The sequence below is a fragment of the Poecilia formosa genome, unplaced genomic scaffold (assembly GCF_000485575.1).
Source record: "Poecilia formosa unplaced genomic scaffold, Poecilia_formosa-5.1.2 Scaffold177, whole genome shotgun sequence".
Taxonomy (NCBI): Eukaryota; Metazoa; Chordata; class Actinopteri; order Cyprinodontiformes; family Poeciliidae; genus Poecilia; species Poecilia formosa.
The window spans coordinates 377,363-405,042 of record NW_006800116.1 but is presented as its reverse complement, the minus strand read 5'-3'; the positions used below and the strand labels follow the sequence as shown (position 1 = coordinate 405,042).

The 27,680-nt window shown below is 36.9% G+C and overlaps 2 protein-coding genes across 2 annotated transcripts in view; both read right to left on the bottom strand.

Moving 5' to 3' along the window:
- The window catches only part of rars1 (arginyl-tRNA synthetase 1), a 30,109-nt gene extending 16,991 nt beyond the window's left edge, over window positions 1-13,118 (bottom strand). The window contains exons 1-11 of the mRNA XM_007565488.2: window positions 12,920-13,118; window positions 10,819-10,953; window positions 10,173-10,361; window positions 9,047-9,155; window positions 7,119-7,219; window positions 4,926-5,047; window positions 4,696-4,816; window positions 2,828-2,957; window positions 1,907-2,011; window positions 1,111-1,289; window positions 878-987 (exon numbers count right to left, since the gene is read on the bottom strand). Coding sequence (XP_007565550.2) covers window positions 878-987; window positions 1,111-1,289; window positions 1,907-2,011; window positions 2,828-2,957; window positions 4,696-4,816; window positions 4,926-5,047; window positions 7,119-7,219; window positions 9,047-9,155; window positions 10,173-10,361; window positions 10,819-10,953; window positions 12,920-13,108 — 1,490 coding nt within the window. The 5' untranslated portion in view covers window positions 13,109-13,118. The remainder of the gene's footprint in view (window positions 1-877; window positions 988-1,110; window positions 1,290-1,906; window positions 2,012-2,827; window positions 2,958-4,695; window positions 4,817-4,925; window positions 5,048-7,118; window positions 7,220-9,046; window positions 9,156-10,172; window positions 10,362-10,818; window positions 10,954-12,919) is intronic.
- A 3,902-nt stretch (window positions 13,119-17,020) lies between these two features.
- The window catches only part of wwc1 (WW and C2 domain containing 1), a 40,776-nt gene continuing 30,116 nt past the window's right edge, over window positions 17,021-27,680 (bottom strand). Inside the window, exons 10-22 of the mRNA XM_016678243.1 lie at window positions 27,069-27,158; window positions 25,733-26,319; window positions 24,013-24,118; window positions 23,349-23,519; window positions 23,080-23,272; window positions 22,823-22,963; window positions 22,640-22,674; window positions 21,396-21,585; window positions 21,128-21,298; window positions 20,952-21,044; window positions 19,961-20,191; window positions 19,770-19,888; window positions 17,021-19,007 (exon numbers count right to left, since the gene is read on the bottom strand). Of these exons, the coding sequence (XP_016533729.1) occupies window positions 18,941-19,007; window positions 19,770-19,888; window positions 19,961-20,191; window positions 20,952-21,044; window positions 21,128-21,298; window positions 21,396-21,585; window positions 22,640-22,674; window positions 22,823-22,963; window positions 23,080-23,272; window positions 23,349-23,519; window positions 24,013-24,118; window positions 25,733-26,319; window positions 27,069-27,158 (2,194 nt within the window). The 3' untranslated portion in view covers window positions 17,021-18,940. The remainder of the gene's footprint in view (window positions 19,008-19,769; window positions 19,889-19,960; window positions 20,192-20,951; window positions 21,045-21,127; window positions 21,299-21,395; window positions 21,586-22,639; window positions 22,675-22,822; window positions 22,964-23,079; window positions 23,273-23,348; window positions 23,520-24,012; window positions 24,119-25,732; window positions 26,320-27,068; window positions 27,159-27,680) is intronic.

The following is a 27,680-nucleotide window of genomic DNA, read 5'->3' as shown; positions in this document are numbered from 1 at the left end:
TTGTGGTGCTAAGCCATTCAGTGAATTGATAACTATATTTTAAAGTCTATTCTCGGAGCTACAGGAAGCCAGGAGCGCATCACAGGAAGTGATGCGCTCTAACATCCTGGTTTTAGTGGGAACCCAAGCAGCAGCGTTCTGCATCAACTGCAGTTGTTGTTTTGACACCATTTTCAAAAAAAAACAAAAACATATTGGTAAAGGCATAATACTGCAAGTTTGCCCTCTCAAATAACAAACTTCAATTTTATAAGCAATTAATCATATGACAATTGCACAAATTGGAAAGTAAAGGAAACGCATAAATTTAGAAGAAAACATGTTTTCTGCTACAACGTTTTGCCGCTAGGATGAGGTTGGGTTTCAGCTGTAACAAAATGAGGGGATTTCACACAACTGCAATGGATATGCTTCTCCCCCCATCACGAGTCATGTGATCAAACTGGATGCTACTACTCGCAAAAAAGATGAAGACGACGACAGGAAACAGTAGGTGGATGATGGTTTTTAATTATTTAAACTTAAACTTTTTTATTTCATCGAAACACCACTACAAAAGAATTTGTCGTTTTTCAGCAGCGGAATATAATCCAAGTTTTGTGCACATTTGTAATGGACACGTAGCTACACTGAAAGAAAAGGTGTACTTTTGGTTTCAATTGTATATGACCATTTATTACTCTGTGAGACATAAACGTACCGATCTGGTTTGGGTTTGTTTTCCCCTCCTGCTGAAAATTTATTTCTTGATACCAGAACTGGTTAACTGAGGGCAACCAGTAGTTCTTCACCACTCTGCAGGTTTAGTTTAAACAAAAAACATAAACTCTTCCATCTTCCTATGAACAACCCATTCATGAATTGGGTTAAGACTCACTTGTCCTCTCCCAGCACCACTCCAAAGCCGGCGTGCTCTACCCGGGTCACTTGGGGGTCGTACCAGCCGATCATCTGTCCTGCAGCAAAAATCACCTGAAAGTGCGTCCCCTGGGGGAAGAAACCACACCGAGACAACAGAAGATAATCTGAAGTCACTGCAGCTTGAAACAAAATGGCAGAAACTTGGCAGTCTGACGGCTGGAGGAGGTCAGAAGTCATAAAAATCCGCACCTGCCCGCTGTCCACGACGTAGATGACTATGTCAGCCTTCTCCTCGAAGAGCCGCTGACGCAGTGCTGCCAGATCTGACGTGTCATAGGTGTAGCCGCCGTCCGACTTGACGATGGTGAGCGGGATGGACTGACCTGGAACAAAGACGATCTTCCGGCCTTCGTCCAGCTCAACCAGACCTGAGGAGGAAACAATGGCAACAAAAAGGTAAAGGGATGAAGTTAGACATAAAGACAATAATGAGGAAGTTAGATTATAATAACAGTGTAAAAAATACCCAAGACCAGATATTTATGATAATAGCACCTCCTGGTGGTGGCTTCAAGTGTTGGCATGTTGTCGTTCATCTATTCACTTAATTTACTGATTTTCTCCTGTTTTATTCTATTTGTGAACAAACATAGACTGATGAACAAACAGATGCTGTAAAAAATAGTAAAATAAAAACATTTCATATCTATATATCCCTCCATCCATCCATCCAATCAGTTGATCCACACCAGCTGCTGAAAAACAGGAAGTTAAATAACTTTGTGACAGATTACAAAATAAACTGCAGAAAGATCAAAGATGGGTTCTATTTTTCTGTCTCTAATCTGACATTTTATACACTCCTGTGTTTTTTTCACTGTTTTTTATATTGCCAGAATAAATGTGTTAAAATACAAGAATAAATGTTACGACTTTATGAATTTGTAAAAATACCTCAATAAAGTAATATTACTAGAATAAAATCGTAATATCAGCAGAATACAGTCATAATATTACCAGAATGAAGTCATGCTTTGAGTTTCACCTTTGTCCTCGAACTCCTTCACCACCTGGGTCATCCGGTTCTGGTAGAACGACTCCCCTCTCTCGACAATCTTAATGTCCAGACAGTCGTAGACCTTCTGAAACTCTGGAATCATCACATCAATCAATCCCAACAGGTTTATTCTACTTTAGAATTATTTATAACCTCAGTTTATTATTTTATTTACTTCAAGCACCTTATTGTGTCACCTTTTTTCCACTAACATATTTAAAAAGGAATAGACTGAAATGTAAAAAGTCATTTTAATGACTAAATTGAAATGTAAGAAAAAGCGAAATTAATGTCTTTTTTTATAATAACAAAGCACAAAAAGAAGTTTACAGTGTAAAATATATGATTGCATATTAGGGCCAGACTAGGAGAATTTTGTTTTCTGACATTACAAGAATGGAGTAACATTAATAAGAGAATAAAGTAGAAGAAAATGAGAATAGTCATAATATTACCAGGATAAATTTGTAAAAATACAAGAGTAAAGGTGTAAAATTATAAGAATAAAGTTATAAAAATATGAGTATAAAGTTATAATAGTAAGCAATACAAAGCAATACAAATGTGAGAATAATATCATAATATTACCAGAATAATGTTGTAAAATGTGTCATGGAGTGTTGAGAATCTTGTGACATCGCAGTTTGGTATCAGTTTTGCAAAGAACATCCGCATCAAAATATTAACAGCAAGACTTTGAAATGACTGTCGGTCTTACCAAGCTGATCATGTCGGATATTGATAACTATTGAAGCTTTTTATTTCCCTTTAAAACAACTTACTTTTTGTAATTTTACAACTTTCTTAAAGTAATATTGCGTCTTTACTTTTGCTAACCTTACTTCATTCTCATAATGTTATGACTTGGACATAAGTATGTCTCTCTTTCAGTGTCATGGAAAAGCCCACCTCTCCTGGAAACGTCACAGATCATGTTCCAGGCTTTGATGAAGTCGGGTTCTTTGCTCTGCAGCCTGACAACACATTGGTACGCCCGCTTCTTGAACTCCTCGTCCTCGTCAAAGCGCTTCTTTGACTCCTGGTGAACAAAAAGGAGAAGAATTTTTTTTTTTACCTTCAGATTTCCCTTACTTTTTCAATTGTTTTGTTTGTTTTTTTTCCCTATTATTCTAAACCAAGGGTATTATTCTAACCTGCGGCTCCAGAGCCTTGATAACATGGGGAAAAAAAAAATATATAAATATATATATATATTTTTTTTTTTATAGATATAACAAATGGCTTTAGACGTTTTTGGATGGAATATTTGCATCGGATGCCACCAAAAGTACCAGCAACATATTTTTAAATCCTTTATTTAGTCAGTATGTTGAAAAATGTGTGTGTTTAAATTATTTTCCATAAAAATAAACATCTTGTAGAAGAAAATGTATTTTTATTTTAAACTAAAAAGGTATAAATAAAATGATGGTTATTTAAGAATGACATTTCCTACAGCAGATATTCATAAAATTTATAAGTTATCTTTTTTTTTTTTTTTCAAAAAGTTATGTAATATTTGCAGCTCTAAAGTTTTATTAAGAGGTACCGAGGGCAAAAACTTCCTCTTTGCATTGTAAAGATTGCAAATCCATGGTTTAGAAAACACTTTTTTTGGTAACACTTTATTTGACGGGCTGTGCATAAGGCTGACATGACACTGTCATAAACATGAAGGAGTCTTTATGAATGTCTGACTGTTGTCATGGAGCGTCATTCGGTAAATAATGACACTATTAATGCAAAGCTGCTTTAAAAGTTGCCTTGAAAGTCCATTAAAAGTGAAAACTTTACATTATTTTGTAAATAATGACACTTGAATGGACACCTCTGGTTTATCGCAAATTTTAACTGCAAACCCATCCTCCAGGTCCCATCCGAGTGTGTGCAATTACCAAATATCACCCCTCCTTTGCAAACTTAGACTTTTATGCTATATTTAGCTACCTTTAAAGGGCACCTAATATGCAAAATTCTAATTTTGCTCAATTTTTTACTTCCATTTGGGTCTCTGCTGTGCTCACTTCTAAAAACAGGACATTTACTTAAAAAAAGACAAGAAAAACAAATTAACTTCTAGCTATCTTTTGACAACAAGTTAATGTTTTTTTTTGGTGTCTGGAAATTGAGCCGTTTCAAAAACCTCCGAATGTAACGTCACAAATCAGCAGGCACTACCCCTCACCTAGCAACTCCAACCAATTACCAAGGAAACCCAAAACAAGCTTGTGCATTGCATACACTGTGCAATGGCTGCTGGAAAAGACAAAAATTATACAGAAATACTCCTCTAGTCTCAACCACTGCCCTTTATACAGAAACTACTTGCTGCATTCTTGCTGGTCGTGCAGGTCTGCACTTCTGCTTTTTAAAGATGTACAGTTGTATAATTGCGCATCTGTTTGCAGCAATTTGAACGTGACCGTGTAAACATTAAGATTGGGTGGCGTGGCCAGATGCAACTTATTTAGATTTAAATTGACAGAAGCCCTAAAATTGCTGATCCTGAAAAGAACTCCAAATAGGCAGAACCGAGCAAACTAAAATGATCTAAGAATGATTTTGTGCAAAAAATTTAATAGACCTGTTCTAACCTAATAGACCTATTCTAACCTATCCAAGGATAATAGCATAATAGACAAAAAAAGATTTGGTATCAGCCAAAATCAGAATTAAAAGGGTAGGCTTTAAAAGATCAGTGATCGGCCAAAAAACTGCAATTGGTGCACCCCTAAGTATTTTATTGAGCTGAAATAAGCCCAACCCGAAAAACTAACCTTGTAAAACATCTGCAGGTCACCGATGGGAGGAGACACTGTCAGGTAGTCTGGAAATTTATCCTGCAGGTGAGCTATGAGCATCCCAAACTGGGTCCCCCAGTCTCCAACGTGGTTCAGCCTGCCGACGTCAACAAACAGTGTGACAAACAACAACAACAACAACAACAAAGGCGTTTCCAAGAGTTGCTATGATACGGATGCAGAGGCTAGAAGAGTTTAACTCCAACCTGAGGACGTCATAGCCCAGAAACTCAAACAGCCGACACATGCTGTCGCCAATGATGGTGGAGCGAAGGTGACCCACATGCATCTCCTTGGCAATATTGGGTGAGGAGAAATCCACGATCACCTAGGCGACGAGACGACAAAAATGATTAATCATCATCACCTTTGTTAGTTCTCATTTGTTCTGTTTTTAGTCTTTTATTCTGTTCTTTTTTCAGCCAAGTCCTTTAGTTTGGGAAATTATTCCCTGTGGTTTTGGATGCTGTGCAGATGGAAGTATTTACATTTTGGAATAGCGCTGAAACAATTAATCGGCTTCACCGTGATTAAGTGATAATTGAAATAATCGTCTAATTTATTAATTAATTAATTGTTAACTGGAATATAAAAACTCAAAAAACTGCCAACTGCTGGAAGAACAACAAACTCAGGACAGTAATTAGTCTAAAACTGTACAAAAAATATAAACATTTTTCAATAAATTATAAACAAAAGTCTGTCTGTAGATATGTTCTACCCAGAACTCCTCTAGTGTCAGTATTAGCTTAACCTGGTTCATAGAACAGTCTATTAAGCACCTTTTGTTACCCAAACAAAATAGTCAAATCACCCGTGTTAATGTTAGCTGCAGATGCTAAATTAATAAATCAGACTTTTTATCATTGTGTTTTAGGGCAGTCGTCCCCAACCCCCGGGCCGTGGACCGGCACCGGTCCGTGGACCAATTGGTACCGGGCCGCACAAGAAATGATTAAATATTTCCGTTTTATGTATTATCTGAGTCTGGAGGATCTTTTATTTTGAAAATCCTTTAACTGGATTCTCTCGGTTACTTGCGCGCCAACATTGAGCCCACAAGCAGCAAAATGAGTAAGAAACAGATCAGATGTCTTTGGAAAGTTTCTTTGAGAAGGGGAAAAGGCCCAGAGAAGAGACAGGAGAATGGATTTATCCCGGACCGGTAGGCGAGTCCCACATTACAAGCCTGCTCTGCATGATATGCGGTGACCAACCCGATAATGAGCCAATAAAGCCTTCAAACTCCTTCCCCACTTGGAGACCAAGCACCCTGTACATAAGCAACACTTCGGGTGTCGTTGTCTCCCATCACTCCCAGATGGGACCATCTCGATGCAGAAAAACAAGCTCAGGGCTCCCATTGATTCCATTGATTTGTTGTTATCCGAGTTAAACTTTTCATGAAAGTAAAATGTTCTTTTTTGTTGCGCATCTGTATCTTATTTTGAAGGAATGTGTAAACGTTACCATAGCGACCAGAGTCAGAGCGTGTTAGGACAGTGGTCGAGACTAGAGGAGTAGAGCTTGTGAGTTTTAGGTCTGGTTCACACGGCATGATTTTAGCATTGTCGGACGATTTTCCAAACCTGTGACCACAGAGCTCATAAAATCGGTTCGTGTGTCACAAGGCACAAGGCAGGAGCAAGACACCACACACGAACCGATTTCACTCACAAACATCCCAGTTCCAAAAGAAAATCCCGTAAAACTCCCAACATACCATATGTGAATTTAGAGTAACAAACATGTCCGACGATGTAGAAGCAATATTGATAGTCTGTGGACTCATTTTAAGTGATAAAAGACGTAACAAAAACAAAAAATGTTGGATAAAAGACTGCAGGAGCAGCCGCTCTATTTTCTGCACTATGCACTAAACCAGGCTTTCAGTTGTGCTATGTCAGCTGTTAGGGATTCCCCTCTGTGTTTACGTCACTGCGCTTTCTGATTGGCTACCTGTCACATTCAACAGGCTGCGTTCTCTCTCCCAGTCACCCACACACTGCGATAATCGGGCCAAGACAATCCAACATGTTGAATATGTCCGATTTTAGATATGAGCGGTCCAACGTTCGACATAACACACCACCCAGGCAGGATGATCGGTTAGGATTATCGCAGCAACAATCTCAGAACTCGGAGCATTCCAAGATTGTCATAAAGGGACAAAATTTAAAATTGTGTCATGTGACACCCTCTACCCTGACCCCCCAGTAAAACTGTCAAGCCTTGACTGTTCCGCGGTGATAAAAAGGTTGGGGACCACTGTTTTAGGGAATAAATATGAATGTTAAAATTTCCTAGAATTAAAACCTGGGAACATTGTAAAGCATAAAACTAAAACTTTAAAAAATAAAAAAGCAAGAGGAAAGTAAAGTTTTATTCTGTAGACAAACCCTCTTCCTGGTGGCAAGCGGCGGCGGCTGGACACCATTGAGCAACATGCTGGTCAGCAGTTTGGACACAAATGTTTTCTTCAGATGGATGTTGATGAATCCTGGACAATAAAGCAGAGGAATGAGGCAACGCAGCCACAGTGAAAACAAACCAGCAAACAAAAAACTGCTGGGTTTAAAGAAAAGTGAAAATCTGGAGAACCAAACAAATTATTCTGAAATATTTATTTTGCAATTCTTTAATTTAAGGAATATATTAAAAGTGAGCAACTTCAGAAAAATGTAAAAGTACTGAAATGATCATACGACCATTAACAGACTTTTTTTCTAGCATTTCATTTGTTTTCCTGCTTAATTTTCAAAACTTACATTTTTTTAAATTAAATCAACTGTGATTTACATTAATCCTAGAGAAACTCATCCATGCGTTTATCTTTAGCCGCATTGATTACTGCAACAGCGTCTTCACAGGTCTGCCAAACAAATCAATCCTCCAGCTGCAGCTGATCCAGAACGCTGCTGCTCGCGTTCTCACTAAAACCAGGAAGATAGAGCACATAACACCAGTTTTAAAGTCCCTACACTGGCTCCCTGTAGCTCAGAGAATAGACTTTAAAATACTCTTGTTAGTTTATAAATCACTGAATGGTTTAGCACCACAATATATTAAAGATCTGCTGTTGTATCAACCCTCCAGACCCCTCAGGTTCTGGTTCTGTTCTCCATCCCAGAACCAGAACCAAACGAGGAGAAGCAGCATTCAGCTTATATGCACCACAAATCTGGAACAAACTTCCGGAAAACTCTAAAACAACTGAAACACTGAGTGCCTTTAAATCTTGACTAAAAACCCACCTGTTTATTTGTATTTGAAACGTAATCAATTACGAATTTAGTGATGGCACTTGACTTAATGAAATGTTTTGATTGCTGATTCTATGTCGCATGACTTCGTGTTTTGTGCTTGTTATGATGTAAAGCACTTTCAAATGCCTTGCTGCTGAAATGTGCTATACAAATAAAATTTGACTGATTAACAAAGCACAATATTATATACATTTTTATATACTACAAAATAGTTCTTTTTAAGATGAAGTGAATTTATAGTTACAAATTTTAGTTTACAGTGCCAAATAATTCCAGGTTTGTAAAAAAAAAAAATCCAAGATTTGATAGTATAACAAAATAATAATATACCAAATTCCATTAAAAATTACTTTATTTCAATTTTTCTTTATTTTATTTATTTTTTAATAAACAAAATGTTCATAATTAAGTGAAAGTATTAACTTACTTCATTAATTTGTTACAGTAGTAAAAAATTAATTTAATAACATTATAACATTTCTGCTCTTAAGATATTAATATATTTTTAAAAGGTTTAAAATATTTGTTATGGCATTTAAATTATTAACACTAAAAACATTTGCAGGAAAATATGATAAAACAGATTTTAAGTTTAAAGTAAAATATCGAAAAATATTTTCTGAAGTATATTTCAAATTAATATTGTCCTAAAAATATTTTTTTGTTAATTTTAATACTTGATTTTATTTTAAGCATATTTTAATACAAAGAAAGACTTCAATTTATTAAACAAGTAAAATTCATTTTTACTGCACTATTATAATGTACTTATTATAATAAATTTAATCATTCAAGCAATTTACTAATTCAGTAGAAAGACTTGCATAAAAAAAATCTGAAAAGAATTATTCATACCTTCAAACAAAACTTAAATTTTAACTTGTTCAGAACAAATATTAAACAGATTCAACAAGAATTTCCTTATCCGAAAAAAATAATAATTGGAATAAATGAAAAAGTGCAACAGGTGATCTGTTGAAAAGTTTTAAATCTAAAATAAAAGGAAGTGTGTCTGAAAGGGTTAAACTCAGTGAGGTTCTGATTTCAGATCCAGCTCCTACCCGGTCCGGCGATCTCCGTCGTCTGGATGAGTTCGTTATCTGGCAGATTCTGAACAATCTTCTCAGCGATTTCCCTCGGGTTCACCTTTGTCCCTTTTGCTTTCAGCATCTGAGACAAAATAGTCAGATAGGATTTGTATTTAAAAAATTCTAAACATCAGGACTAGAAATGCCAACTGGTGGTTTATTCCACTGAGATTAGTTCCAATCAATTAGCTAATCATGTTCGCTTAGACCTTCTCAGTGATTTAGTTTTGGCCGCCATAAACAGAGGGCACCACTGGTCATCATGAGCCGTTGATACAGAAACACAAATGGCAGAGCAATATCACAACGGGAAAGAGAAATGGTCCCAACAAACTCCAGTGTGGGATGGAAAATGCACTTTTTTCTGTTTTGAAATATAAATTCTAGACAACCTCCTTAAAGAGATTAAGAATAATAGCGCTCATCCAACTATGCAACATGATAAAGGGGCGTCAACTTTTCACCCAAAAATGACTGATGTGCTACGAAGGCGAGGATGTGATAACAGAAAGTGGCAGAAATGACACAGAAAATTTGTAACATGATGGTGAAAACATGATGCTAAATACGCAGTATTGATTTTGAGGGCTGTTGTGAGTTTTAGTACTCCTTCAAGAGAAATCACACACCTCCGTCCAGTAATCTGTTTTCACAGGGAATTAAGTAAATTACACATTTTATTCTTTTATTCACTTTCATTTATCCATGCAGCAACCTAAGAGGTTCCTGTTTTGCTTAATAATATGAGAAAACTACAATTGTCTGATTATTCAGCGAGTATTTACACGAAATGTTAAAATTTAACTTTTGTAAAATTCAGCATATAATGTTAATATGTTAATAAAAGAGGTCAACCCCTTTGTATAAGAAAAAACTCAGGATTTTAAGAATTTAATGGCTGCTAATCAATTAATTAGTCGATCAATAAGATCCATATTTAGACTGAATCAATCGATAACTTTTATGTTCTGATATCAACAGTGAGACATTAACAACTGGGGAACGCCATTTCTTCTGCATCCTCTGCTCCCAGTAATGTGATGAACGAGATGTTTGAAGAAAAAACATTAGAGGAAAAAAGGAGCAGTCAGAGACACACCTGAGCCATGCCCATAGCGCTGTTGCACTGGTAATCTCCGAACTTGGCCTGTTGGTTGGGCGTGACGGCGAGCGGCGGGTTGTCGAGGTCAGGGAAGGAAGCCCTAATGGCCTCGCCGAAAACATCCTGCAGCCGCTGGTTGATGTTCAGCATGGATTTACCGCAGTGTGGTGTCTCCTCCTGAAGACTCTGAGGAAAACAACAACGCCACCATTACCAATATGACAAAGATAAATCTCATCTTTTTATACCAGATACAATTTCTGATATTAGTAGATAAGTTTTTCCTTGCTTTCTTTTCTAAAAAAAATAAATTAGAAATGACTGAAAGTATCTCCAAAAAGTCGACATTTCAGTCATCCCTTCTGTGAGTTGTATGATGTTAAGTACAGGTTGCAAGAATTTCATGATGAATTAAAAGCTGTAAAATAGAAGCTGTAAAGCACATTTGTCGAGCAAGATGACATCATTCTGAGCTATGGAAAGCCAAGTAGAATTTTGGTGAAAATACATAAATTAATTTAAAAAAAAAAAACAACACACACGTACACACAAACTTTCCAAAAATTAAATCTTCAAAAATCCTAAATCTGATTAATCTATAAAGTTGATTTATCGCTTGGCCCAACTGCCAGCCGCCACCCACCCTCTTCATGACGTTGAGGCGGTACTTCAGTCTGTTGTTTTCCTCCCGCAGATCCTCCAGGCGCTGCGATGGCTCAAAGCTCTGAGACTTTTTAAGGCTCTCGATCTCTGCAGACAAACTTTGGATTTCGCGCTCCTTTTGGAGAAAAAAGAAAAGAAAAGAAGAAAGCTCAAAATGAAACAAAACACTTGTACTGAGTTGTACAATGGAACTATGAGGGTCAGGTAACACAATTTTATTATTTAAAAGATATAGTCATAATAAATTTTACAAGGAGAAAGTCCCAAGAAAACTTTGTTTTAATGAGACAATTATGAAGATCTGATGTAACCAGTTTAGTCTGTGGTTCTTTCTTCAAATTAGACTTTGTTTATGATTGTTTCAAAGTCCTGCTACTGATGATAATATGATGCTGATGTGATAAAAGTGTTTCCTTATCTGTAAAACCGACGCCAAATATTCTGGTAATAAAATTTTATTTCTGTATTATTTCGACTTTATTGTCGCACGACTGAATTCTATTATGGCTTTATTCTTGTAATTAAAAAAAATAAATAATAAGTCTTAGCCTGTCCCTAGTAATTTGCTATAGTCAAAGTTTAAATAAAGATAAGCTGCAAAACAGGTTTGTCAAAAAAGACAATGGCTTTGGCCATGCCGATATCACTCTGAGCTATGCAAACACAAGTAGTGCATTAGTGAAAAAATCCAGATATTCCAAAAATTTGAATAACTCGCCCATTCCTACTGTAGCTCCTCCAGACACACCTAAGCCACTTCTCTGAACAATGCTCTGCTTGCCAGGACATAAGCTTTCTCATTTTCATAGGATTCACTGCTCAGTGACCTGACCAAAGCCTGTTTTGGTGCATCACATAAAATCCAAATGAAATACATTAAAGTTTGTAGCTGTATCCTCGCAAAATGATTAAGAAGGTATGAATATCTTTGCAAGACAGAGCAAAACCTTTGGACCAGATCTGTGACATACCTATAGTGCAGCAAAAATTCCCGATCAGCTCCACGACTGAATAAACACAAACTTGGTCAGAGTGAAACCAAAAGTGATTTTCTCTCTGTCAGTTATTGGAATAAACAATCAGATAAAAATTCATCCACTTAAGTTGGTAACATTATCTTTTGTTGCCTTAAGTTTGATTTTGTTGTAAGCATGCTGTAATTAATACATGTTCAAATTTACTAAAACGAATTAAACTCAGTAAGAATGAAGCTCACTGAAAATATTTTTAAAGAATTTTACAAATTTTCAGGTCAGAGTTAAAACAAAGAATGTTTGGATTAGAAATATTAGAAAAAGTTTACTTTACATCGTTGGCTAAAGAAACCAACAACTTAGAATCTCATTTGTTTTTCTGTTCTATTTCGTATAGGCTTCGTCCTTTCAGGCTATCGCTAGTGGGTTTATCTTTCGCGCCCAGCGCAGCACCGAGGGCTAAGCCTATACTCATAGAATCTGGGGTTACAATACGTAACCAACGTTTTTGATTAGATTCTAACTGAAAAATCCAGTTTTTACTTCACATAAAAATGTTACAATTCTACTATCTCCACCAGATGGCGCCAAGGACCTTCTAAATAAAAAGTGATTTTAACTTCACAATGAAAGCAACAACTCCAATGCTTAATGCAATTAAAATGACTTGTACATTGACTTTGGCCCACATTCCTTTAAGTTAAACTTAAATATTACATTGTGATCAATTCGGCAAAGAAATAATGTAAGATTAAGCTTCATAATATTGAAGAACTATTTATTTTTTCACTACTTTGACAGTAGAACAAGGGTGAATAAAGAACAAATAAAGTAACAATTTTCACAATAAAAAGGACATTTAGGGTACAAGCCGAATTCAAAACTCAAGTCTGTTTTCTTTAAATTGTGAAAGAAAACTTTTATTAAGCGACACTTTCTGCATATCAAGAGGAAATCATTAAATGTAATGTTTTTTTGTAGAAAGTTTGGCGCAGCGTTGTGGTGCCTTGGATAGTTTAACGCTCTTCTAAAGCGTTTAGCCTCGCTATTACAAACCTTAGTAGCTCTTTATTTGTCTATGGCTGCAATGATAAACCGGCGGCTCACCTGGTGCTGAAGCCGGGCTGTGTACTCGGTCACTGGGTCTCCCATCTCTCTGAAAAGCCGGGAGAAGAATCTGCTGCCGATAAGAAGCACAATCTCGTGTCTGATGAAACAAACTGCAGGATGAGGAAGAAGTTCAGGATTTACATTCGTTGTCTTTGATTGAGGTTTGTTACATTTGTGCAGCGCCATCTGCAGGACCGGAATGGGAGCCTCCGTCAGCCAAGCTTGGTAATATCTCTGTAACAGATACAAAACTGAAAAGAAAAAACCAAAACAAGCAAACAAAAACATCAGAAACATTCACAATCTGAACTAATACACAACTTAAATATGAATCTTGAGTTTCATTACAAAAAAGCATGCACTGTATCAGTCTGGAAAGGATTACTCTAAATAACCATAAATGTGTTTTGTTATTATGAGCTTAAATTTAAATGTGTTTTACTTTGCAGGTTATTTTTTATGTTTTAAGTCCTTGACTTCGACCAAAACTGATATAATAAGAAATAAAAGCATAAATATATATTTAGACCAATAGTAGATGAGCTGGACATCAAAGGCAGCTCTACTCATGACATAACGATGCAGGAGGCAATGCCAAAAGGAGGGCTTGTATGAGGAAAAGACAAAACAAAATATCTACTTTTCTTTACAAAAACATGTTTAGGGGAAATAAAAAAGAAAATATTTGCATTTCTTGATGTAAATTCGTGTAAGGACAAGGAAAAATTTTTAAAAAAATTTATGCTTTTATTTTTTTGGTCAGTTTTGTTCCTCCACAGGACTGATCCTGTCAAGATTGTCAATAAACATAGAAATAAATAAATGGCTTGATGAAGAAATTACTGTGCCAAATATTGCGTGCGAAAAAGGAGACCTTTTCCAACTTACACATTTTCACAGTATTAATTGAATATCATTAATAATAAATTTTCAATCTTAATTTTATTCATTTATGTTTGGTTCATATTTTCCATATTCTTTATTTTGTTACTGTCAAATTCCGTTTGATTTTTTTTTTTCAAAATATATATATATATATATATATATATATATATATATCGATATCTATTTTTATATAGATATCTATATATAGATCTCTATATATATAGATATATATCTATGTATATATATATCTATAGATATATATCTATCTATCTATCTATATATAGATAGATAGATATATATATCTATATATAGATATATATATAGATATCAAATCATATAGATATAGATATATCTATATCTAGATATATATCTATATATATAGTCAGTATTTTTATTATACATTTGTTTTCTCATATATTTGCTTGTACAGTTGACCGATGTTAAGATAACAATAAAATGGGAGTTTTGGTCTTGGGGGGAAAAAAAAAAAAAAAAAAAAAAAAGAGTTCAACAGTCTATAGAAAATGCCTAGGTATGTGAATGAAAAAGAAGCAAATGCTCAAAATAAAAAAGGAGGCCTTGTGAGGGAACGAAGCATTACATTCCCTCGCAAAGCTTTTGCATTACCTCGCAAAAGTTTTGTGTTCTCTTGCAATAATGTACTGATCAGTTCATGTGGCATAATTCAATACTGTAAGTCAGTGGTGCCCAAAGTGGGTCCTGCAGAGCCGGCATCCTCCATGTTTTAGTTCTCTCCCTGGTTTAGCACACCTGGATCAAATGATGGCTCATTAGAAGACCTAGGAGGTACATTAACAAGATGAAAAGGTTGTTACTACCACCAGGGAGAGAACTAAAATGTGAAGGATGCCGGCCCTCGAGGACCCACTTTGGGCACCCCTGCTGTAAGTCTTTCTTAAGGTGGCCATCATACTTTCTGCTATTATATAAGGTTTCTCCTTATATCTTAATATCTTGTTGTGAAATATCTGAAGTTTTATATATTTTTTCTTTAGGATTGAAAACCACAAACCTATGATATATATATATATATATATAAAAAAACCTTTCTGTAAGTAGGAAAGAAATAAAAAAAAACACATCCAAACTATTTGGACTATTTCTGAGTTATTATCACAGGGTAAAAAGTCATCTGACAGTTTTGATTGCGTCTCTTATGTTGCTTCTGAATGGTTTAAAGGGCTGTTTACATGTGCAGTTCCATCTCAGCCTTACAGAAACAGACATAAACATGCAGTGAATAAATCCATTTCCAATCAGTTTTTTGCACCAAAGAGTTAATAATAATAAACATGTTTTTGATTGAGGCTATTTGAAATGTTAAATTGACATACGTGACTGTATACAAAATAGACCAGCAAATATTGCAGAAAGCATATTGTGAGGTAACACAAAAGAAAAAATGTTCCCCATTTCTCCTAGGGGGCTCCGTACATAGGGAATACCATTGGGACATTGGTATTCTACTTTGTCATTTTTGAAACAAAACAGACAAAAAACTAAACATGATATTTTTAAGTCTGTTCCAGCTCTAAATATGCAGTCAGTAATTAACAACTTCAATTATAAGAGAAAAACATTTTATTTTTGTTGTGAAACTACAAAACATAGTGTTTATGTTTTGTCTGCCGTCTTCGTTTTTTGTGCTGGTGAAATATTTACAACTCTTATCGACAGTTACAGTGTCTGAGAATGAAATTCACAGCTTTTTCTGGACTTTTGATAAAAAGAACAAAACTGGAGGAAAAAAAGGACACCCAAATCACAAAAGTGCAATAAATACACACCATATGGGTGTAATAGCTGTCGGCAAACACGTCACCTGGTTCATCAGCAGTCATAATACGGACTATTAGAAAACAAAATCATAATCAAATCAGAGACCAAAAAAAGCTGCAATTATACAAAAGCTACATGATTTACTGTGATTCCTTGGGAAAGCCGGCATTCCTTCATCCTGGTTCAGTTATAAGTCTGTTTATGGTTCATAGGTTCATCTATGTGCTATATAAGACTGACCATATTCAGAAAATAAACCTCTTTGTGGTTAAAAAGTAAATAAAAATAAAAGGTTAAAGTTCATGCCATGGTGTTCAGTGATGAAGACAAATATATGGTCTTATGTTCCTGTGATGAATAGGATTTTTCTACTGAATAAAGACATTTAACACCTGAATTTTATCACAACGGAGTGTAAATATTTTAGTTCTAATATGAACTGAAAACATTTACAGGATCTACATATCTTTCCAATTCTTCAATGCAGTTAATCTAAAAGCAGGGATCAGAGGAAAACATCTGGAATGACTGTAGCAGCAAGGCATGATGTTTTAAAACGAACCAGGGTCTGTTCCCTAAGGGGCAGAAGACTGTATTTGGGTCCACTAGCAGTAGATTCTAGGCTGTTCACGTCTTCTCGGTGGTCATTTTTTAGGTTGCTCCTCTGCTGGAGAGAAAGCTGTGGTTGGTTAAAGGAAGGATCTATAGAGCAGTTATAGGTTCAGGATCTGCAGAACGACTTAACTGAAATGAGCTTCTAAAAAAGAGAAAATCTCAAGATCATGTCTATTCAGGATAGGACCCTAACTGAATTCACCACCCATCAATCCAATCAGTCAATTTACAATTCAACCATCCAATATATCTCCATCCAACCGACCATTCATCCATCCATCCAATTTAGCATCCATCTACCAAATTTATAGGAGTACACCGATTGCAGTTTTCTGGCTGATCCATCCATCCGTCCGTCCGTCAATCAATTTACTATCCATCCAATCAAACTGCAATGCACTCAGCACCAACCATTTTATACCATTTACTTTATGCTACTGCATCATTTGACTCTTCATTATGTACATGAAAAAACATTTTAACTGTATTTGTAAAATGTTACCTGCTCAGGGATAACAGACAAAAATCTGGAAAATTCTACTAAATCTGGTAAATATTTGCATCTGTACCTGTTGCAAATGTTAATTAATGTGTATGTCCCTTTCAAATACATTATAATTAAATCAGTCATTCTGCCATTCATTAATCCATCCATTCAATTGGATGAAGCATGAGAATCTTTCCTCAAACACTTCAGCTAAGTTTTTGCCTTCTGCAGAAAAAAAAGCCATCAGTCATTACCGATAACTACTCTGAAGAACCCCACAATAACAACAACAACAACAACAAAAAAAAACATCTTTAATTATGCCTTTAATTTTTGTGTAAACAGTAAAACAGGCAACCAATGAAAAGATCAAAAACTGTAACGGCATGGGCTGTAAAACCTAAACAAGCTGAAAGAGCTGCAGCAAAGAGGCGTTTAACGGTTCATTTAAAACTCTCAGTTAGGGCCAGAAAAAAATAAAAAGGTGATATGTTTATTATATTGGTGCAAAGCATTTTTACTTCCAGTTATAAAACACATCAGAGTGATGTGTACATAAATACTCCAGTTATAGTAGGGAAACATGGAAGGATGAAGCCGAAAGTTAAGACTGATAAAACGGGACCAAAACAAAATCAGTCAGAAAGAAACAAGAAGTCTCTGTGCTTGCATTGCAGAGAAACCTTTATGTCCCTATGGGCTGACTGGAAGATTTTTTTCTCTTGTGAACAAACATACAATCAGTAGGAATTCACAGTCATCAAAAATACATTTTGATCTTCATTTCCTGCATGTTTCAACAATCAATAATCATCCAGCATGAAGGAGAGGCTTCTAGAAAACCTCAGATCAAGGTTCCTTTTGTGGTTTTTTTCTCCTAAAGTTTTATAAAGTGCAGACTATCCAATAAACTACCTGAGTGTTAGTGAGTTAGTGTCGATTCTACATTTTGCTGAGCTGGTTAGAGATAATTGGACTGACAAAATGCTTGTTTTTCCAAGAGTGTGCCTCTGGTTTTCCTCTCTGAGTTGGTGTGTAATGTTCTACAATCATCTTAAATGCTGCTTGTTTTAAGTTAAAATGGCAGATTCTACTGAAGAAAAGAGTTTTAATTCATATGATTTGGTGACACCTGTGGACAAATGTGGTAAATGCAGGTGTTTGAGGATTCATCAAGTCTACTTCAATAATTTGGGATTTCTAAATTAGAGAAACCTGTTGCTCTCACTGAATATTTTACAGAACCCATGTTCAAAGTTTGATTTAATTGTTTTAACTTTAAAAGTCTGAATGAATATTGTCACATTCCTAAAATAATGTCCTAAGTAATTTTTGCCAATAAAATCACCACCTCTCTTTTGCCCAAAGACGAATGCAGCACCTAGTGTTAGGAGCTGTTTCTTTTTGAAAAATTGTATGTTTACAAAAGTTATCATAGAAAAACAAAAACAATATTCAGACCTTAACTGAATTCAATGAGAAAAACCTCTTCTGATACTTAAAATTGGATCCCTCTTAGAAACAACTCTTAAACTATCAGGAGTTCACAAACACCAAACAACCGTTAAAATGTTGTTAGCTTCATGCTACTTAACAGAAACTTTAGATCCTGCGCCAGGATATTTTTTGCTGAAATGCACCTTGGGAGTTGTAGTTTTGGGGACAATTTAGCAAAAACAAGATGCACCAACTTTAACAAGCAGAAGGCTTTTAAACTCATACACAGATGTTTTCTTCACGTCTGCAGCAAAAACATAAAAACAAAAAAAGAAACACTGTGCTTGTGTGTTTGCATATACAATTTTCTAAATGCTCTAAAAATAAAGTGTGAATATTAAATATTTTTCAGATTTGTTTTGATTCGTCATCAGCGTAAACTGAACTGTAGTACCATTGCTGATTTAATTTTGCGCTACTTATGTAAATTATTTGTGTAAGTTTAGTATAAAAGTCAGATTTTTTGCTGGAATGACTTGAAACAACTAAAACTAGCTGGTTAGTAACAGAAACAAAACAGCAAATGAAGATGGAGGAGCTCCAGAGAGCCATCTTACATTTACAGACTACCCACATGAGAAGTGCTGAGCTGCTTTAAAATGTGTTTCTTCACCGCTTCGAGTGGTCTTTTTTTGTGTCCAATATGTTCTTAACTCTTTACGACACCAGCGAGAGTTCGCCCTGCAGCGAGGGAGCAACAGGGTCAGAGGGGAAAGATACTTTGAAATGCTTCTCTACACGTCATCGGCCGGCAGGTTGGGGATGCTGGTCTTTGCTCGCGTCAAAAACGCAATCTTCTCTCTGGAAAATAAACAGAAAATATAATATGTTAAAAAGCAGACTGTAACATATTTTAGATTTTTGATTACATCCATATTCTGTTGATGGCAAAATAAAGTCTAACTTTTACACTCAGCCAGCCACAGCTTCTCTGTAATGTAGACTTCTTATAATAATGATGATAAATAGTAAATTTAAATACATAAATAAATAACTAAAACATCTAAACAAAATAAAAATCTAAAGATAACCATTTTATAAAAATCTAGTAAAAAAAATCTGAATAAAATAAAATCCTGAATTAATAAAAAAGGTTAAAATAAGAATAAACAAATAAATACAAGTGCAAAATAAGTAATCAAAATAACTAAAATCAAAATAAATAAAGAACCTAAATAAAAAAAATAAAATATCTAAATAAATGTATTAACATTTAAATAAAAAAAGTAAAATTAACATATAAATACAATCAAACAAAACAAATAAATAAATCTAAATAAATCAAGAACTTCAATAAATAACCACATAAAATACACACCAAGTAATAAGTGTGTATTATAAATCATTGCATTTATTATATTACTTCTCTATGTCCTGTTTCAATTACTGTATTTTCCGGACTAAGTCGCTTTGGAATATAAGTCACAAAAGTTAAAAATGCATCATGAAGAAGAAAAAACAAACAAACATAAATTGCACCTGCCTCAGGACCAGCCAATCTATGAAAAAACTCTGACTTATCATACATAAAACATGGGAAATAACTAGGACCTTATCTCCTACCTAAAGGTCTGGACCTCAGAGAGCTCCTTTCCACTCTGTCCTCTGATCTTGTGGACGTCCTTGGCTGCTGCTTTCATCATCTTCTCTACCCGTTTCTCCTGCAGCTGCTCCTCTCGAGTCTGAAACAGACAAGACATTAAAACTGCTGTTCCCTTACTGGGATCGTCCTCCTGTCTGGTGGGTTTTCTAACCTGTTTCTCAGCCTGTTTGAGGAGCAGACGGAAGCGTTCATCCTCTTGGACCCAGGCAGGCAGCTCCCTCTGTCCCTGCTGCCTTGCCTTCTCCAGCTGGATCTTCAGCTCCCGCAGAACTCGCAGCTCCTGGGTCAGCCGGGCCTGCCGTGTCCGGGATACCTGTAGGTCCAGCTCCAGGTCCAGGGAAGTGCGGAGGAGACCGTCCAGACCTTTCACCTGCACTGGAGGCTGTCGAGAGGACAGACAGAAACCCTTAAAGGGACAGTATTATAGGTTTTCCAGGCATATAGTGCCATTTTACAGCTTCTGCTACATATGAAATATGACACAAAAGAAATTTGACTTTCTAATTTAACGTCTTGAAATTGGGACTTTGTTTCTTTAAGAAGCTCCTGCTCTTTCCAACACTCCCCCTTCAGGAGGTCATCGCAACATGGCTCCTCTTTTACCACCGTTGCACTGAGAAGTAGCTCATATAAAGAGCTCAGCTGATACGCAGTTTCATCACATGTTTGCTAATTGCTGCTGGTTGGTCTGAAGGAGCTGAGTGGTGGAGTCACAAGGGAGGGGTGCTCTTTGAGGTGGTATTTTGGAAACTGCAGCGCCAAGGACATGAAGCCAGAAATTCTAATTGTCAATGACAAGTACATTTTTTCATGAAAATGCTTTCATCATCCTGGACGAGCCCCCAAAAACAGAGACGACGTCAGTAATAAAAAGGATGATTTATTTCTTCCTTAAACATAAGGTGCATTTTAAAGGATGTAAACTGCAGTTCAATATTCACATATTTATGTTTCTAAGGTACTTCTAAATGCTAATCTGAGATGTTTTGCAGTTACATGTTTTATGTCAGACTGCTCAATATCATCAAACAGAAAAACTCCAAATACCCAACAAATATTCCTAGAATGCCACCACAATATGCTTATTAACCGCAGTTTAAACAGAGATGACTGCATGAATGAAAAGGATTCCTTCTACCTACCCTTTTCATGCGCATGCTGCGTCTTTCTGAGGCATTTCTGACAAATGGAGACTTCTTGGAGAGTGTGGAGCTGTCGCTGTCGCTCCGATTAATCTGAAGAATGAAACCACTAGATTAAAGACACAACTGTAGCAAAGTTTTTTTTCTTTCACATGATGGTGAAGGCTGTCAGTTACCCTGCAAATGTACTGGCTCTGAGGTCCAGGGGAGAAAGTCTTGGAGCGGATGATGGTGTTGCCCCTCATAAAGGGGATCTGCTGGTGGAAGTCAGGACGGCGCTCCTTGGGTCGAACCACCGACCACTGATGACATGCTGACAAATTGTCAATGCTTGTCTCTTTGTTGACCTGGAAGATGGTGATACATTGATAATAAGACGGTTAAGACCAGGACTCAACTACCAACTTTTCTTCTTGCTCAAAAGGTAGAAATAAAAGCAGCTACCTTCTCAGTGATGGGTGCCGTCGGAGTGGATTTGGCCACCTTCTGCTCCTCTTCATTCTCCTCTTTCTCTCCAACCCATTGACTGTTGTCAGGGTAAAACTCTTCCTCTTCATCTTCAGTTTCCACACCCTCCTCATCATTTTCTTCTGCCTCTTCATTAGACATGTCTGCCTCAAGAGGATCACCTTGCCTGATGATCCATAGATACATTTTTATTCCATCCTAATCCGGTAGAATCTAGGACTGCTTGGCAAAAATTAGACCAGAAAAGTATTTTTGCATTGTCACATTTACAGAAATGGAGGTTTGAAAACCGACATGAACTTTGGGAGTTGTTTATGTTTGAAAACGTTAACACAACCAGCGGTTTTCAGAATAAAGACATGATTCTGAGATTAAAGTTTGAATATTGAGATTCAAGTCAAAATCCAAGTCAGAATTTTAAGAAAAACATTGTAATTCTGTGATTGAAGTACAAATTTTGAGATTATAGTCTAAGTTTCGAGATTAAAGTTTGAAAGAAAAGTCAGAATTCTGGGATTAAGGTCAAAATTTCGAGAAAACAGAATCCTGAGATTCAAGTCAACATCTTCAGAAAAAAAGTCACATTTCTGACTTTTATACGAGACATACGAGACGGGTATGGCTGCAGTGGAAAGCCACTTTTTTCTTTTTCTGGAAAAGAAAAAATTAAAATAACTTTTTTCTTTTCCAGTGGCCATAATCCTCTTTTGTAAACATAAAAGATCTGGGTTTACATATGTTGGATTACTACTGGAATAGGTTTAAAATCATAAATGGGCATCAAACACTGTTCAAGAAGGGACTAGTTTAAATTTTCAAAGTAGAGCTTTCAAAATAAAACTCGTCTCGTCATTTAAAAGCATGTTCTATAAAACAAGTAAAACCAAACCAGTGAGGAAAGGAGCTTATGTTTGTCTTTTTCAAATAAAGAACACAAATGAAGACTTTTCACTTTTAAAGTCTAACCATTTCATAGGTTCAATTATTAAAGTAGTCTCAATTAAAGAAATAATGCTGATTTATGGTTTGTCACCATTGGGTAGCTTTGTGGTCTGTTAATACAGCAACAGAAATACACAATGAATCAAGCAACAGAAAACCGTTTTGGACAGTAGGTTACCTATAATTTTGCCACACTTTGGGTTTCTATTACATCATTCTGTGTGATTCAACACAAACAGCAGAGCAAGACACATGTAAGGAAAGGTTGGAAAACGTACCACTCAGTCTCAGGAGGCTGGACTCCTTCGTGTGTCTGAAATAAAAAAATCTCATAAATAATTATTGGCTCAAAAACACCAATAAAGTGGGTTATAGTGAGTTACTGCTGATAAATCTGGTTGGAGCTGTTAATTCTGTTAATTCTAAGAATCTGTACTAGGTGTCAGTTCCTCTGTAGTTACCCTGCCAGAGCTGCCCTGTGCTCTTGTTTCCTTGTCCTTGTTGTTAATCTCAGACATGTGGAGGCGACTCAGCAGGTTGTACCACTTGGTGTGTCGCTCCTGTGAACAGCTGACATCAGCCAGGCTGATCTGGGCTCCAGCCTGAAGGAGAGGAAAAATAATCAGAAGACTTCCTGCTGATATCCTTCAGCCGTCATGCTGAGAAACGTATTTAAATCTTTAAAAATCCCATAAATAAGAGCTGAACAGGGACCCACCAGACACTCCTCATGGCCTGACTTGCTGGTGTTACAGATGTCAACCCTGAGGGTCTTCTGCCGCAATCCGTTGTGTGACGTCTGCATGCCGAACACCTCGTTGATGGCCACCACATCCTGAGGGAGCAGGCCTCGTGTTCGGAAGAGGCAGTGGGTGGCCTGAACGGGCGGCAGCACCGCCATGCGGACGTGCCTGCAGGAAACATTTTGAGTCACCGTTTGTTCTTTGATTTAACACAGGATTCATGATGGCAGAAATTAGTTCATACATTTTCTGATCAGCCGGCAGAAAGAGGGCACTGCAGTTGGACAGCTGCATGATATAGACAATGAAGCGTTGGTCTCTGGATTCGTAGCGGAAGCCGAGCTGGACCTGGGAGCAGCCAGACGCAGACCGGTCCTCATAGGAGCTCAGGAGGAGTTCTGTAGGGAGGCCTGGCCTGGAGAAGAAAGAGCAAGAGGGGAAATGTATACACTTTTCATTACAAAAAACTGGGTTTAAAGCTACAGTATGTAACATATTAAAAATATGTATTTTTACATATTTGTTAAAAAAAAAAAAAAAAAAAGATCTCCTATGCCTACTCCCAATGCTTACTAGGAAACAACCAATCAGGGCCAAGAGGCGGGCCTTAGGTCTTAGCGCTGTCAATCACCCATCCGTGTGGGACTGCTAGTTAACATTGCCACCAATGATATTTCTGTTTTTGGTCATGAGTGTTGCATTTTTCTTTAGATGGCAATAGTAGCTTAGGGAAGAGTTGGAGGAGGTCAATCTTTTCACAGATTATTAGTCTCATAACAAACGGTCACGACTTGGTGACAGTTTTAACAAATATGTAAAGAAGATTTTTTAAATAAAAGTTACATACTGCACTTTCAATGAGCATAAAAATAAAGAAGAAACGATGCAGAAATGAAAATGAAACATACTTGCGTTCTGATGGTTCATAAACTCCACTATCACCGGCCACTGACTCATCGGATACAGCTGAGGTCACGCCCATCTTCTTTGGCCCCGCCCCTTGAATCTGAGCACCTACATTCAACAGTTATGACAAAGAAAAATAAAACAGTGTACAATGCAACCAGGCATCAGATCTCCAGGCTTTCTGAATGTATTTTTCATTAGTTTTGAGCTGCTTTTTAACTCACTTGCCAACAGGTGAGTTAATGCATTTTATGAGCTCTAAAGCTAGAGCTCATAAAATGCATCCAAACCACAGATTGTATTTAAGCAGCAGAAATAGTTTTAAATATGAGAATTTTTATTACTGTGAATTTTGATTTGCACTCTTCATGAAGAAAAAAAGTACATGAAGTTAAATGTTCATTGTTTAGACCAGGGGTCTGCAGCCTGGAGTCACTAGTGGCTCTTTGGACCCCCAATACTTTGACTAAAAATGAAAAAACACCAACTAATGGTTTTAAATGTAAATATAGTAATAAACTCATCTATATTATTGCTATTGTAACTATTATTGTTATCATTACAACTATTATTACTGATACTACTATTACAATTATTATTACTACTACTATTATCATAGGACAATTAGTTATTACTATTCCAATTATTACTATTACTACTATATTATTATAAATATTACAACTATCACTATTACTGCTATTGCTACTACTGCTATTGATATTATTACCATTACTACCATTATTTTTACTACTACTATTACATTAATACTATTATTGCTATTAACATTATTATCACTTCTACTGTGTTTATCATTACTATAATTGCAGCATCCCTGAAAGCGAAACGTTGCATCGGCTTGTTTTATTTGTGCAAGTTGAACAACAGGAGGTCAGTGAGAAAGTCCTGCATACATAATGAGCAATGAGCTGAGCTCTGGCAGCAGCAATGGAGACTGAACCAGAAACCGGACACCAGGTCCACCTTTCACCTGCGGCTCTGACAGGAGTCACGTTCTGCTTCTCACAGGCTGCTTCCATGCTTCCCTCTGATGTTTACGGATCAAACAACAAATGTGATACTCTATTTTTTTATTTATTTAACAAAATAAAACTACAATTTGTTGTCCCCCACAGAGAGTGTCTAATTTTTCTGCAATAATAAAACTGCTAATAAACCGGCTTTACGGTCATAAATGGAGGAAGCAGAAGGTAAACTGAGGAACGTCCAGCAGTGCAGCATGAAACAAGGAAAGCTCTCCACAATAGGAAGCAACAAGGAAAAGTCTGTAGCTCTATTAGAAAACAGATGAAATTGAACCCGTCCATCTCAATCACAGTTTAGATTTCTTATCACTAGTTGACTCAGGATTCCTGGTATTCTGCTTGCCAGTGAAGATATTTTCTTTGATATCTTTGTAACACAGGAGGTAAAGATTGACCCTGAAGTCTCAGAGCTGTGCAGTTCCTTCTTACTTTTCATTTTGCAGATGTAATCCAGCTCTGAAGGGACAGGGCATGGAAAAGTTTGGGAACCCCTAAACTAGGTAACCCTCTGCAGGAGACAGGCTTTTAGGTCAAAAATGGTAATAATGTGCACTATGTTTTATTGTATTATTAACACATAACAATTTTTAAAGATTAGCATTAATGTTGAGAGGCCGACTTTCTGTTGAACCATAATTGATGCTAGGAAGAGGCACAGAGTTCTGGGTAAAAGGCTGACCTTTGCACTCGTCTCCAAGGACATTGTTCAGGTTCTGCTTGTCCTCCAGCTGTTCTCTCCGCTGCTCCTCGGGATCCAGCTCCAGCTCTGTCAGCCTGCTGCGCAGCTCCAGGTCCAGCCCAACCCCGCCGGACCCCGCCTCCCCCGAAAGGAACGTGGTGTCCGAAACCAGCGGCGAGCACGGCGGCGACAGCGACGACAGAGATGAGCGCGGAGACAACGAGTTCATGGAACGCGGCGTTTCGGACAGCCTGAGGACCTGGACCCGGGAAGACTCGGCGCCGCCAGGCCCGGCGTCATCAGACCGCTCAGCGCCGCGCTGGCCACAGCCCGTCACCACCTCATGCTCGTGGATGGTGGTGATGGAGCTGGAGGGCCGGTAGCCGACCGGGCCGCCGTCCTGCAGGAGACTGTCCAGCTTGCTGCACAGGTCCGGGTCGGCTAGCTCGGGCTGCTCCAGGTAGAGATCGGTGAAGCTGAGGGAGGAGGCAGAGCCAAGGCTGGATGTTGTGGCCAGCGAGCCGCGGCTGGATGCCAGCGAGCCACGGCTGCTGCCGGACGAACAGGACAGAGTGCTGGCCGACAGGCTGAAGGGAAAACACAAAAAAATATATGAAATATTTCTGAAGATGATGATTAGTAATGAAATGTTTCAGTTCACTTCCATTTAAGAATGGGCAATACGGAATTTTATCACAATGTTTTCAAATACTATTTAATGACAGAGTATTAGTTCCTAAAAAAACTAAAAATGTAAAAAAACAAATTAATCAGAATAATTATGAGAAATTGTAATATGACTTTACGACTTTATTCACATGTTACAACTATTCTTATAATATCTTGAAATAAAAATTAAGTTAAGCTTTTTTTATGTTCTCTTGAAAATAAACAGAAGAGTAAAAATAACATTTAGTCAGTTTTTTTAACTGAAATTTTTATCACAAGATATTTTTCACGATAAATAATACACAATGCAATAAATGCCCATGTTTGCAAATTTTTTTAACATTCGCACAATATTTTAAAATGTTTTGCACACATTTGTGATGGAAATACAGCTAATGACTGAAAGTTGCTTTTCAGCAAAAATAAATAAATAAAATAAAATATAATAAAATGAAAGGGAAAAAAAGGAAAGCTACTTTCATAGATCCTCAGATTGCTTGGAAGGAAGAGAAATAAAGTTTGGACCAAGTTAAAACCCAAAATGTTTTTGACTCCATCATCATGGAAGTTTCTGCTTCGGGCACCAGCATCAGGTGTGTTTATTTTTTTAACTGAGCTTCCCTTCCTGGGCTCAGACTGAATATTTTGGTGGAGTAGAAGGACCAACCTCCTCAGCTCCGTCTGCAGAGACGTGGCCAGTCGAACCGTCTCCTCCAGCTCCCGCACCAACTCGCTCCTCTTGCAGTGGAGTCGCAGCCTGAAACGACAGACATGTTTGAAAAAAAAATCATCAAGGTTTCAGCAGCTTCTGGATTAAAAGCTTCACATCGGAAACACAGGACTGCTACAGATTTAAGGCAGCAATTTATAAAACCCCACAGACTAATAATAATCTAAAAATTTTACTCCTTAATTGGGTATTGATTGAAACACACTAGAAATGAAATAAGAGTTTAACTGGTCATTTATTAATCTTGTGCATTGCTCCAGACATTCACGTTATCAGTAAAAATGAAGAGAAGGGAAGAAAAAGAAAATAAAGAAGGAAAGAAAGGAAAAAAGACCCAAGAAAGATTAGATGGGAAGGAATGGAAAGGAAGATGTAGAAAAGAAGGGGAGGAAACAAGGAAAAAATTAAGGATACAGGAAATACGAAAGGGAAGACAGAAAAAGGAAGAAAGAAGAGATGACTACAAAGAAAGGAAAAGGATGGACACAAGACAGACTTAAAGGAATGATTTGTCTGTAAAGAGAGGAAGGAAGGAAGGAAGGAAGGAAG